The sequence below is a fragment of the Physeter macrocephalus genome, chromosome 11 (assembly GCF_002837175.3).
Source record: "Physeter macrocephalus isolate SW-GA chromosome 11, ASM283717v5, whole genome shotgun sequence".
In the NCBI taxonomy this organism is placed as follows: domain Eukaryota; kingdom Metazoa; phylum Chordata; class Mammalia; order Artiodactyla; family Physeteridae; genus Physeter; species Physeter macrocephalus.
Window position 1 is genome coordinate 34725497 of NC_041224.1, and position 14507 is coordinate 34740003.

The 14507-nt window shown below is 52.6% G+C and overlaps 1 protein-coding gene across 1 annotated transcript in view; it reads left to right on the plus strand.

Annotated features, from left to right (window-relative positions):
• The window catches only part of ADARB2 (adenosine deaminase RNA specific B2 (inactive)), a 551384-nt gene that overhangs the window by 533117 nt on the left and 3760 nt on the right, over positions 1-14507 (plus strand). Inside the window, exons 11-12 of the mRNA XM_024129558.2 lie at positions 4932-5100; positions 13284-13465. Of these exons, the coding sequence (XP_023985326.1) occupies positions 4932-5100; positions 13284-13465 (351 nt within the window). The remainder of the gene's footprint in view (positions 1-4931; positions 5101-13283; positions 13466-14507) is intronic.

Here is a 14507-nt window from a genome sequence, read left to right on the forward strand (position 1 = left end):
CGGAGGGGTCACACCCGGGAGAAGCTCTGGCCCTGGACACCGAGGCCTCCAGCTTCTCACCCACAGCTACTCCGGGAGCCACCCCTCCACCGGCCAGCATGTCCCCTGCCGGTCCTGGTCACTTTGGCTTGTTTGATTGTCACCCCTTGCTTGGTCTGCAGGAGCCGTTGTACGTCTTTATGCACAACCCACAGCCGTGGTGCCGGGGGTCAGCCCTCCCTCTCTCACACACAAGTACACACATGAGCACACGCACACAGCACACGCACAATAGATGCCTGACGTTCGGGACCGCGGACACACCTGTTCAGCGATTAGGTCTAAGGGGACTTCTCAACAGACCTGCCCAGATGGCCCCTGTCCTTTAAGAGGGAAGGAAGGCAGAGTGAACCCCAGCAGAGAACCAAGTCCGACCCACCTGTGGCAGAGCCCTCCGCTGTCCACCAGGGACTCTGGCCTCAGCTTTCGCCACAGCCCTAAAGGTTCCATGAGTTGCAGGAGCCCCAGACCCCTGAGGGCCAGTTCAGGGGCTCTGCAGCTAAGGGACAATACGCAGCCCCACCCCCGGGGATGCCTATGGCTCCAGAAATTCTAAAGTCCCTGGGGTTTTTTTCCCTCAAAAACATTCACCTGGACAGATCGTAGGTTCTCCCTTCCTAGAGTCCTTAGAAATGGACTCCGTGTCCGTTGGCCGAGATGTCTGGGGAGGCATGCTGCCTGTGAGCAGGTGTGCACAGATTTGGTTGTTTCCAAACCTGACTTACCTACAGCACTGCCAGGAAGTTTCTACAAATGCAGGTTCCTGTGCACACGCTCCCAGGATTCTGGTGCCTCAGGATGCAGTGGGTCTGAGGGTCCGTACTTTTAAAACTTCCCCAGTGATTCTGAGGATCAGCCATGTTCTGAGCCCCCGGGCTCAAAACCCCCTAACCTGTCTCCTGCCCCATTGGTTTCCTATCCTCTCCCACCGGAGGGCGGGCCTGCGTGCAGACGGGGGACTGGTGACGCGTCTTCAAGGCCCGCAGACACGGGGGCGGGGGGGCAGACGCGGAAGGGGTTGCTGGTGGGGCCAGGGCAGATGCGGCTTCCCCGGTGGCGACAGAAGGAGGCCACACATGGGAGAAAGTCCTCTGGCCACAGGCTCGGAGACGGAGGTCGTACGCAACTCAGAGATGCTCCGTCCCAGGGGGCCAGACCCATGGGGATGAGTCCACTTCCAGAGTGGCTCTGGGAGGCCCGAGATAGACCAATGGCAGTTCTGATCAGAACCTAACTGAAGAGATTAATGAAAAGACCCGGGCTGGTCACAGTGGCTGGATGACCGTTCTCCTTCCAACTCACCAACACTCTAATGCAAATTCCTCTTGCTTGGCAGGTTCTTTAAATAACCTAGAAAATTCAGTCCTTACTGCCATTTTACAAGAGTTTAACAACTTAGTTCAAATCTCTGATCTATCTCCCACTGGAAGCCATGAGAAATAGCATGATCACATCACACAGCTATCTTACAAGTGTGAACTGAATGCCTGTACGTCTGAGCCAGTTCTGTTCTTTGTACATGACAGCAGCTCAAGAGATTGCTCCAAAATCCCATAGGAAGTCAGAGAATCTAAAATACACTTCCTGACGCCCTGTCTTCTGATGTGACTACTGAGCTACAGAGCATGCAACACATGATAATATCCGTGCATTGTAGGGTCGATGGATTTAAATAGCTTCCTAACTCACGTCGTCACTGTCACCATCCTCACCAGGTAGGACAAGAACACCCATGTGACCACATGACAAATATTGTAGATGTCATTATTACAATAAATAGTAGACCACATCATGGGTATACCTTCTGGGATATACCTTTTGAAGCTTATTTGGGGTTTAAAAATATTGTCTTCTTTCCTATACTTTTTTTCCCATTTCTGGCTCTTTCTCTCCCCTGCACCATTGCAGCAACCATGCATCACATTTTAGATAGACCTTTGCTCCCTCGGTGGACTTCCTCAGTCACCATCTGATTCTCTCCTGAAAACAGAATATTCACTTGAACAATTTTCTTAAGCATATTGCCAGCCGCACTTTATCTTGACATCAGGGTCCAAAAGTAAGGGTTTTAGATGAACAGACACTACACTGAAGGGTCTCATGAGATGGAGTATCAGAATCAGCTGAGAACATTCTTATGGGTTTGGGAGCATTTATGTATCCACGCAGGCAGGGTCTTAATGCTCCACACTTCCACTGTCTAAGGCACACGACAAATCCACTGCAGATGATGTAAGGTCAGTTCCCCGCAGTTTCTGGTTGGATTGGCATTTCGTTCTGCTTGAAGTAGCATCTTCAACTCCCTCCTGCCTCTCGCAATTAGGCAAGAAAGAGCCAGGGTAAACGAGCTCTGCAAGATCGCGTCGCTCAGAGCCACTGGGACTGATCACACTGGTGGGGGAGCTGGAGGAGGCAGCCGAGACTCAACACCTCCGAAAATAAACACTCGTCAGGAGCATCTCATGCACCTGGCTCTTCAGGAAAAATTCATCTACCTGAAAACTTTAGGTTAACTCCTAGAAACCAGTTGTTACTCAAGCCAGGCCTCCAGGTTGTCATGGCCTTAACAGGCTACAAAGTCTGCTTCAGGGAAAGTTAGTTGCACAGAAGCCCTGGGTAAGAATTCAGAAGAGCCTTACAATGTAATAGGTGACTTTCCAGGTCTGGAAAGTGACACAATAGTTGAAGCATTGAGAGAATGGTGAGGATACTATTGAATATAATTACCAGAAAGAGAGGGACAGCAAGTACCGTATTTCCTAAGAAAGTATTCCCACACAGAAGACTTTAGTTCCTAACATTGTGGTAAATTGTGGAAACTGTTAGCTACGCCGGCCCTCCTTTCCCTCAGTGCCACCTGCCACAGGAAGTTGATGTGATAAAGACCTCACCTGGACAGTGTAAAAAGTCAGGTCAAACCAAAGTTTTGCTCAAGTATTTTTGAGTCAGGTGAAATATTTTATGTTCAATTTATTATCATCACTATCATCATCTTTGTCATCATCATCGTCTCACTGTCATCATCACCATCATCATTGTCTCACCATCACCACCATTATTATCATCACCATCAGCATCACCATCGTCATCACCAGCAGCAGCAGCGTCACCATCGTCACCATCGTCACCATCATTATCGTCATCACCAGCAGCAGCAGCATCACTGTCATCCGATTCCTAGTGCCATTTAAATCTGCAAAGAAGAGATTCAGGCTCTACCTAGGGGGAGGGCTGGGCATCCCTTGGCTCTGCCCCTCCCTCCCCCAGGCTCAGTCTCTCAGCTTGGTTCTTCCTTCCATAGATGACTCATAGGCCAGTCCAAATTGGATCTCATCAAGGACCTGGTCAGTAGTACGGTCAATAAGCAATCTAAAACCTCTCAAAAGTTTACTTTCTCCACGGAGTACACCAATTTTCTTCCCAAGAGATGGCCTCTAGGTAGTATGAATACATAGTAAAGGAACTTCAGTTCTCAGAAATCATGAGAAAATATACTGGAAATTACTTCAAGATCTGTAAGAGAAGGTGCCCATATAAACCCAAATGTTATTAATTATTTGGGTAATAATTTATATTAATAATTTACCCTCACTCCAGTGCAGATAAATGAAGGAGAAACACATTTTCACAAATTCTAAAACTTACATAGAAACCTTTTAAAGAAGGCATTTAGCGTTCACCCCACCGTCGTGTGTGTCAATGTTGGTATCACTATGGTAGTTCATATATAATTTGTACACAAAGCAGTTAAGCATTTCTATAATACATTATAATCCTGACTAAATGTACAGAACTTTTTTTTTTTTTTTTTTTTTTTTTCCCGTTGCGGAGCACAGGCTCCGGACGCGCAGGTTCAGCGGCCACGGCTCACAGGCCCAGCCGCTCCGCGGCATGTGGGATCCTCCCGGACCGGGGCGCGAACCCGCGTCCCCTGCATCGGCAGGCGGACTCCCAACCACTGCGCCACCAGGGAAGCCCCAGAACTTTTTTCAAAAAAAGAAAAAAAATAATAAATTTAATCTTCCTCTCGTTCAAGGTAGTTCTTCAAATAACTGGTGTGTATGGGTGTGGAGGTGAGTCTGGAAAGGAAAGGCAGGAGAGCAGTAACAGGGCATCGAGGCCTAGGCCCACCCCTACCGTGGGCCGGTCTTTGGGTGTAGCAGACGCCCCCTCACTGGGACTCTCAGCAGCAGCTCTGGGGTCCCAGGTCCCATCTCATTTAGTCCCTAAGCCTAGGAGGGAGGCACCACCACTACCCCATTTTCAGACAAACTAACTGTATCACAGTAGTTTTAAGTAGCTTTTCCAAGGCTACACAGCTAGGAAACCACAGAGCCAGGACTAAAATCTAGACGAGGTTTGCAGCCCAGCAATTGGGCCGGATCCCACCAGCCGCCTGAGAACTAAGCATGGTTTTTACATTTTTTAATGGCTGGAAAGGGTGAGAAGAACATCTCCTGACACATGAAGGTGACGTGGAACCCAAAAGTCGGTGTCTGTAAATGCGGCTCCTTCCCTGGCCCGTCTGTGCTGAGAGCTGGGCCGCAGGTCCAGTGGTCGGACCGAGACCAAACGGCTGCCGAGCCTCTGATGGTCACTGTCCAGCCCTTTGCTGTGACGCCGGCTGAGCCTGGACCAGAGGGGTTGCTGTGTCCCAGCTCCTCCTGTGTCTGTACGAGTCCGTCCCGCCCAGCCCTTACCTCCAAAGCTGCTTCCTCATCCTGAACGCGGGTGGTGGCACCGGGGTCACTGGAGTTGCTTCCCAATGAGCCCCCCCTCTTCTTCCCCTCCCCTCGGAGCCCCCCCGTGACCACCCTGTGTCCCCCCGCCCCTCATGTGTCCCCCACACCGTGTCCCCAGCCCCCGTGTCTCACGCGGCTCTCGTCCCCTAGTTAGCAGCAGCAAGCACCTGGCCAGGAAGTTCCGGGGGCGCCTGCGCACGAAGATCGAGTCCGGGGAGGGGACAGTGCCCGTGCGTGGCCCAGGCACGGTGCAGACGTGGGACGGCGTCCTGCTGGGCGAGCAGCTGGTCACCATGTCCTGCACGGACAAGATCGCCAGGTAACGGCCCCTCTGTCCTCTGCACGAGTGCCGCCCGGGTGTGTGTTTGGCGGGGGGAGGGACAGGGACTGTGTCCCAGAGGGGGGCCTGGCCGGGAGCTGAGGTGCACTCCGAGGTCCCGGACTCGGCCCTGCCGGCCCTGAACTCCACACCCGCCACGGGACGTGGCCGCCCGCTGCCCCACACACAGTTGTGCATCGGCCAGGCGCCTTCCGTACCATCACGGCCTCCCTGGAAAGCCGGACAGAGCCGTCAGAGAGGCAGGCGGGGCCGAGGAGAGGCAGGGACTCCGGAGCCAGGGCAGCGGCGACCCCAACCCTGATCCGAGCCTGCATGCGGAGGAGCCGTGGCCCAGGTGCACTCGGTGCCTCTGTGAGGCGCCCTAGGCTACAAGGGCAGGTAAAACCACAGCCCTGGCGAACAGGGATCCGAAATCTCGAAGGAAATTGCCAAACGCTACAGGAGAAATAAGGCCTTTACTCCCCTGGAGTGACTGCCCCTGGCCTGACTGCAATACAGCAAAGCACTGATTTCTGCATCAAAGAGAACTGCCCGTCGTCGTCAACTAGCTCATCTTTCAGAAGGAAACGTAGCCTCCTTTGTAATGTTTTCATCTCTTCACGAAGTGGAGAGAAGCAGCAGTTTCCACCTTAACGGAAATTCTCTTGCTCTCCCAGGATCGCGTTGGGTCTCTAAATTAATTCTGACTCCCTAGAAAATGAAGTGAATGAATGATACAGAAGTTAAGTTTCACTGTCTCTAGGATCTTAAATATCACTTGACAGAAAATTAAACTCGCTACAAAGCCCAGGTGATGTGGGATGTCAACAGTTCTGATGCTGAAAGCGCGGCATCTCTGCACCGGTGCCGAATCGAATCCCAGAGACAGAGTTTTAGGTGAAGTAGAAAAGGAGAGCTTTATTGCTTTGCCAGGCAAAGAGGGACACAGACGTCTCCTGCCTCGAAAAACTATGTGTCCCCACCTGGGAGGATTTGATGAGGGGTTTATAACAATCCTTCAAGGGGGCTTGCTGACGAGATTAGGCCATGCGCAGGGTCTTAGGTGGTCGGGTTTCCTAACCTTGATGGGCTTCTCGGGTCCCTTTAATCTGGCCTCAGGTGGTTTCTTGGCTGCTCTTCTCTTGATTAGCAACTGTTCGAATCTGCCCTTTGGCACACAGGGAAGGTCATGGAGGCTGCAGTCTGTTCCCCAGAAACAAGAAATGGGGGACAGCAAGGCTTTCGTGCCCAGGAGCCCACAGGCCCCCTGGTTTCATTCCCACCAGTGATGCTCTGTTTAACAAAGTCTGCTTAGAAAGCACAGTCCATGTCACGTCCCTGGGCTGAGGAGGATTCTAACTGCTTTTGAGGGGGGACATGCTGGGGACATTGTGATGCCCGTGGCTCTGGGCAGGCGGGGGGCCGCCCCAAATTCATCCAGGAGTTGATGCAGCTCACGGGTAGCCCTGCCAGTCACCCGTCTAGTCCCCAAATCTGGTGGCCAGGTGAGTGGTGCCCAGACGGTGGGGGACACAATGGGGCAGGAGGGGCCTGGGGGGCATGGCACCAGGTCCCCTCCCCCCACTCAGTCCCCTGGGAGCCCAGCCCACCTTCCCAGGACTTTCCTCAGGTGTTCCCTGAGCATTCTCCTCACTCTCCTCTGTCTCTGTCTCTCTCTCTCTGTCTCTGTCTCTCTGTCTCCCCTGCCCCACCTTCCTCCCTGAACAAGTCCACCATCTCTGCCTCTCTCCCTGCAACCCCCGTGATGTCCTCCCCCTCCTCGGCCTCCCCTCCCCCTTCACCCCATGTCCTGCACTGGAATCCTATTCACCCCCACCATCTGCTTCTGCGTCTAAGGTCTGACCCTCAGGGGATCGCTGGTGCCACCGTGAGGGGTGCGTGTGCAGGTTAGGGTCCCGTCTCTGCAGGTGGGCACCCATCCATCGCCCAACGGGAGGCGGGAGCAGAGACGTCCAGATCTGCAGGGGGCCGAGCGAGGCTGGACTGGAGCGGAGATGGGGCAGGCGTTGGGTTTCCTTCGTGATGACGGCCGTGCTCAGAAATGTGGAGTCGGGGCGAGGCTTTCGTGGACGGGGCAGTGGAGGGGTGGCCCCCTACCATGCTGGACAGTGGGCAGGGCTCACGCAGGCTGAGCGGCTGGATCAGTCCTGGCCCAGGACCCAAGCATGTGGAAGGGGTCGACCCTATGGACGGAAGCTCTGTGCAACGTTCCCACGAGTCCAGTGGTCAGGGTGGCCTCCCAGTTTCCCTGGCTGCATTATGTGAATGTCATTATCATCAACTCACTCCAAAGACGTGGGAACCAGGCCCAGGCTGCCCCCCTCCCTAAACCGGGCGCACAGCAGACAGAGTCTGCAAGCGCATGCAGGTCCCCAGGCTCCTGGGGATACATCACGCTCAGCATTGTGTGGAAGAACACCTGGGGTGTCACCGGGAGGTTGGAGAGTCTGACGGACCAGCACCAAAGCCAGGATGCCCAGCACCACAGATTGGATGTGGGCAGAACACCCCGGCCGCAGAGAGAGCTTTCTCCCCCTTCCATGGAAAAAAACACCCGAGGCCGGAAGTGGGGATACACCAGCTACATTTTTTCTCTTTAAAAATAATTTTGATGCTGACATAGCAGAAAACGAAATCTTAATTTCTTCTCTTTGGAACAGAGTCGTTGGAATTCCCAGGAAAATTCTTGGGCCATGAAAGTCTTTTGAAAGTGAGATTTTTGGCCGAAAAGGAATTTTAGTTAAAGCCCTGGAGCAAAATACTATCTTGCAGATAAAAGCTGGTTCCAATGCTCAAGGGATAGTGGATACCTCTCCCTTGGGTGAATGGCTTCCATCCAAAACAGAACCAAACCTGAGACTCTGTGGCCACAAGATCCTAAATGCACCTAAGGCTACACGTTCTCATGCCTCCAGATAAAGGAAAGTGTGATGGGACCATCTCGTCACAACAACTGGTGGAAACAGCCCACAGGGAGCGGCATCACACATCTGAAGTTCCCCTCACCCCCCATTAAAACATAAAAGACAGTAAGAAACATTAGGAGACTTGAAAAGTAAAAAAGACGACCAGCCAGTATCCCAGCTGTCACCGAAAACAGCAGGCACCTTGGCTATAATCACCTTAACCTTTTTCCTAAACGCAGGCTTTTTCCTGTCATCAGGATTTTGCTGCTTCGGGCAGTTTGCTTACAGTCCATCACTGAACACTATGATCCTGGCTCCTTTCAAAGTCACGGGCATTGAATCCACGTGCATTGAATCCACGTGCAAGGCTGGGGGCACCTCCCTGCTGCTGGATCCCTGGGTGCTCACAAGTGGTTGCTCCGTGCACCATGTTTCCAGAAATATCTCTGTGCAGAAGCGTTTCTCCAAATCTCCGAGTACAGACTTAGGACATACTCCCCAGAGTGGGGTTACGGAGCCCAGGGTATGGGGTAAATAGAAGCAGTGGCATCTCCTAATGCCCCATAGCAGGTGGCATGGGCCCAACGGTGGCCCCAAAAGATATCCTTGTCCCCAGACCCTAAACCCGTGAGTGTGGCCTTACCAGACAGGATTAAGCCAAGGATGGTGAGGGAAGGTGGCCTCTAAATGCAGCTAGTGTATCCTCCTGAGCGAGGCCTTGGGGACCTGGGGACAGACGCCCAGAGCAGGTGCACAGGGGAGGCCACAGAGACAGAGGCGGGGCCCAGAGGGAAGCATCCACAAGCCTCTGAACGCCAGGTGAGCGAGGCCTGGGGGTAGGGTCTCCCCGGTGCCCGCGGGCTGCCACACCTTCACCTAAGACCTCTGCCTCCAGGACCATGAGTAAATTTCCGATGTTTTAAGCCCTTCCCCACCCACCTCACCCCCTGCCCCAGGAAGCCAACATAACCAGGTAGGAGACACCACTCACTTGGCTCAACTCATGTGGTCTTTGCAAAATTACAGAACCAAAGTCATAGTGAAATCTATTCCTACAATGCCACTGCTCATGCCAGGCTGGTGCAGACCCAGGGAAACTGCAGAATGTGGGTTGTTTCACCAGGTTCAGGAAACTCGACCTTCAACCCACGACTTAAGGTTGGAGGCTTGGAGGCTCATCAGAGGGTTGGATTTGCCTGCAGCTCAGCGATAAAACAGACCAAGCCCTGCGCCTCTGTGAGACCAGGACAAATGACAAGTGTCACCGTGAGGCTCATGTTCCCATGGACGCGGCCTGGCTTTCTGGACATAAGAAGCCGATCTGAACTGTCACTAACAGGAAACACTGGCCACCTGAAAGGACAGGCGAACCAGGGAGGGGTTTTTGCTCTAAGAATTGAGAGGCAAGTAGCATATAAAAATCTAAATCTTCTGGAACTAATGTTCCCTTAGATATGGTTTCTAATTTTAAGCACCAGAGCTTGATTATCGATTGCAATGTCTTTAAATGAACAGATTAAAACTTTCTCCATAAAAAAGAACTGTAAAGAATTACGGATGCTCTCCGGGGACCAAGGCCCCATCTGACTCCCCGCACTGAGATCTCAGGCTGCAAGAGTCCCCCGCTCTGAGAGTGGGGACCTGACTCCACACCCAGCCCACCTGGCAGCCGGATGGTGTTACCTACAGCTCTGCTGAAATCAGGAAGGACTGTGTTCATGCTCCCAGTCTCCAAATATGGGTTATTTTAAAACCACTGCTCTTACTAAACGCCCAGCCCCAAATGTTCGCAGCTTGGTATAATAACCACTGCTCTTCCTTTACAGAAGACCGTGGTCACCTTACTGCAGACTTTAGGGGAAACTTCACCCCATCTCCAGTGGTGAAGGTACAACCGTGTATCTCAGATTGGGACTCGAACCTCGCCAAAACCCACAGTCTTTTAACTGAGATCACACACCTGGTTTCAGGACTTAACGAAGCTCAGGTTCTTGAAGTCTCATCACAGAAAGCATTCAGTGAGAGACAAAGTGATAGGTAACAAGTGGATTTATTTAGAGAGAAACGCACTCCACAGAATGTGAGCCATCTCAGAAGGTGAGAAAGGCACAAGGGTATGGGGTTGTCAGTTTTTACAGGGATGGATAATTTCATTGGCTAATGAGTGGGAGGAGTATTCCAGCTATTTGGGGGAAGGGGTGGGGATTTCCCAAAATTGGGCCACCACCCATCTTTTGACCTTTATGGTCTGGCCTTGGAACTGTCCTGGCGCCTGTGGGTGTGTCATTTAGCTTGCTGATGTGTTACAGTGAGCATATACTGAGGCTCAAGGTCTAGTGGAAGTCGACTTGTCTGCCATCTTGGACCCATCTGGTTCTAATCAGTTTATGTCATGTCCTTAGGCTACGTCATTCTTTTAAAAGTTGTGCCCTGCCCCTCTCCCTCCTGTTCCAAAGGTAGTGAGTGATAAACTCAGGAATATTTGTCCAACATAAGCGTGGTAACAGTGATGACACTCCCGCATCTGCCGCCTCTGCTACTCCTGCAACAATGCTGAGACAGGGACACAGATCTGAGGCAGCAGCCATCCCCTGTCCAGCCCCCTGTCCAGCCCCCAGGACACCGCAAAGGGCTGAGAAGCACCGTCGCCGCAAAACAAACAAGAAATTAGGTGACCAGGAGACGTCACGAACATTGAGGGAAAGGAGAAGAGGGGCTAAGTGACAACAAAAGACACGGAGGTCACCTGGACCCGGTAGACTGACTCCCAAGTCCATGCTGCCTGCTTTGTGCATCACCTGGCTCACAGTGGAACTGCCTGGCACGCTGGAAACGCTGATGCCGGCTGCACCCAGACCAGTTCCATCCCGGCCTTGGGAGTCCTAGCAGCAGGAGGTTCCCAAAGCCCCCCAAGACGAGCCCAGGGCGCATGGCGTTGTACTCACAGCTGTGCCTCAGCCTGAGTCACCCAGCTGCACCGTGACCTTTCCCAGGGGGTGTGATTGTGCCTCCAGGTCACGGGCAAACCTGCCCACGGACAAGGAGGGAAGTGAAGTAAGGATCGATTTGGTGATGTTCAGACCTCACTGTAATGTTGGACCCGCACGTCCTCCCGGCGGCCGTGCCTCGGGGGTGAAAACGGCAGACAGGGACCCCGACCACCCACAGTCCCCGCACCCGCGCCGGAGGTTCTCGGTCTCACGAGCCGGGGTGCAAGGGCCCGGCCTGTCTTGGGTGGGGCCCATCCTGGGACAGTCCCCGTCAGCCCTGAGGTACAGAGATTGTCTCTCAGTTAAAGAAAACAGCCTTTTTCCAAGCTCTCTCCCTCACTTATCTTTGGTATTTCAGTGATTGACAAACAGACAAAAATATATTTATTTAGGGATTATCTATATTGAAAACTAGACCTGGGACTTTTTTCTCTGTCAACACTGCAGTCATGTCAGCTGTTTGAATAAAGGGAGAGGCACTTTTCCGTTCAGTCCGGAATGCTGAAAACTCTCCAGTTTGTATTCAGGGCGACATTTGGTTTTATTGATGGCGTTGGCTGAATAAGTTAAACTCCTACAGCCAGGCAACGAGAAGGCTGATTGTCTCTTTATTGTAAAGGTTATTAGGAGGAGACCAGATATAGAATTTGTTTGTCTTTAGACTTTTCTGCAGAGTCAGAGCCATTCAGATACGTTCCAGAAGTTTTGTTCAAAGCCAGTCCATGGACAGCCTGAAGCACAGGGACGTCCCCTCTGGAATACTCATCTCATGGCTGGAGAAAGGGCTTTGTTACCGATGGGGAACGTCCATTCCCCTGCTTCTCATGCCTCCAGAAATGTGCTCCCCTTCAACACTTTTGGGCACTTACTCTTTGGGAAAATCACACACTAGATCCCAAGGGCAATTCTCCACTCCTTTCTGAGAGACAGGATGTGACTTACAGAAATGACCACAATTATTTTTTTAAGTGAAGTTATGCAAATCTGATAGACTAAAGTAAACGTTTCATAAAACCAATGACTGTTTAAATTGTAGGACTAAACTGTTTGTATATAAATATTACCTTTTATATTCCACTTGAGTTTTATGTGGGTGAGCACATTACTTTAATGACCCACACTTAACGGAGGGGGAGCCGTTCCTCAATCCTCGCCAGCCAGATGGCTGCCTCTTCTTGCATGAGATTAGAAGATGTTTCTCACTCACCTCAATGCTTCTGAGGCAAATTAATATCGCCAGCTAAATTGCTTGTGTTTTTGGAATAAAATTTAAAGAGAATTTTTTAAGGCAATTGGTGTCACAGGTTCTCGGAGCAGACTGCTCTCTAGGTAGGCCTGCTGGTTTGAGCACTCGGTAATTAATGGAAGGAATTCTGTGTTAATTGACTGCTTCGGGAAAGGGAAATAGAATGACTCCTTATTAATCATGAAAGGTAATGTACGGCATGGAGGCACCACATTAATTGCTCTAACCGTGGAGAAATGTTAATTAATGAAAAGAATAATGATGTAAGAAATTAACTGCATAATGCTTGTGCTGATGGAGGCTGGATTTTAAGCATGTTATTTAGAGTGGAAACCACAAAATGTTGCCTTAAATAACAGATACATGGAAAGTTGTTCCACCCAAATTTACGGGGAAATGTCTGACAAGGCTCCTGTCATCTTTGCTGGCAGAAGCAAACACTCACCCAGAGCCTCATTTATGTCAAGGACCACGGCCTCGTCCTCTGATCGGGGCTCTTGAAGTCAAATCACCCCCAGCGCCAAACGAGGTCGTTCATGTCACCACAGTACGTCCCGCCCACTGCTGAGTTTGACAAAGGGGTGGGGAGGGAGAGTATTTTCCCCTAAACTGCAGTCAATTCAATTTCTGATATTTCCCAGCGAACATAAAGAAAAATTCCGATTCACTTTGGAGACAGAGGGTCTTTTTTTAAATCTGATTTTAAGTCCCTGAGAGAATATGTAGCTTCCCCTTCACCCGACAACTCGTTTTCCAGGAAAAGGATCCACGTTTATTCACACGCAGACCCACCGACACACGTCCCCCCGACGGCAGAGAGGGGCTCGGGGTCACCAGGGGTCACGAGGCCGAAGCCATGCCTGGTCCAGTGTGCTGCGAGCCCCAGGCCAGCTCCCACCCCCCACCGCCAGCTGCACAATGAGGACAGTGACACCTCGGGGACAACGGGGCAGTAAGGCCCCCCGTCCTCCCCCAGGTGAGGCCAGTGAGCCAGGGCGCTGACGCCCCTCTCCCCCCCAGGTGGAACGTGCTGGGGCTGCAGGGTGCGCTGCTCTGCCACTTCATCGAGCCCGTGTACCTGCACAGCATCGTGGTGGGAAGCCTGCACCACACCGGCCACCTCTCCCGGGTCATGAGCCACAGGACCGAAGACATCGGCCAGCTGCCCGCCTCGTACCGGCACAACCGGCCCCTCCTCAGCGGTAAGAACAGGTCCTCAAAAGCACACACCCCTCCGTCCACAGGCCCCGAGGCCCCCAGGGCAGGCTCTCCCAGTCTGGCCAGTGGCCGCTTAAGACTCAGCAAGCAGAACTGCAGAGATCGGATACTTGAAAGGTCAGCCGGGTGCGGAGCATCTCCGGACGACGTTCCAGAGTGAAGGTGTAACAGGATGAGCCCCTCAGACATCACAGTGTCACTTTCAGGGCAGTGTCTGCGGTGCCCAGAGAAATCCAGGCAATAAACACACGTGTCCAACAGAGCAGGGGGGACCCAGGGCCATAGGTCGCCCCCACCTGATCCAGGAGCAAATTCCTGAATGTTCCCCCAGCACCAAACCTGGGAGGGGGATGCCGCCCCCAGGCCACCAGGTCCAGCCTGGGGTCGTGAGGACCAGGAGTCACGCAGCCCAGCCGTGAACCCCTCTGGCAGCAGCTAACCTCTCAGCTCAGCAGGAGGGGGCGTTGGGGAGGTAGCCCCACCCTCTGTGACCCCTGTAATTATCCCGGTAATGCACCGCGGCTCCCTCCTGGGCGATGCCTTGTCTCTGAAGGGGCTGCAAGGCGTGATCTGTGGTGGGGGGCCCTGGGGGTTGGGCACGTGTAGACCCACAGCGATTGTCCCGTCCAGGGCTTAGACCAGATCCTCTGAAAGAGGAGAGAGAAGATCAAAGAGCCAGTCAAGGGTTGTGGTAAGAGTCAGGCCTCAGAGTTACTCCCAGGACCCTAAGATTGTTCTCAGTTAGAAAACCAGGGGCAACGATGGTGCCCACGGGGTGGCGGTAACTCGCGGGGACAGCTCTCAGCCAGGCCAGCCCCCAAGAGAACACACCTCCCCACTCCCTCAACCCTCCCACGAGAGTCACCAGCCAAGGGCAGCATCACCCCAAAGCTCAGACAGGGCGGAAGAGGATGCTCGCAGTGGGGCTGGGACCGCCCAGGGCTCAGTGGCTATGCCCCAGGTTTCTTTTTTTTTTTTTTTTTTTTTTTTGCGGTACGCGGGCCTCTCACTGTTGTGGCCTCTCCT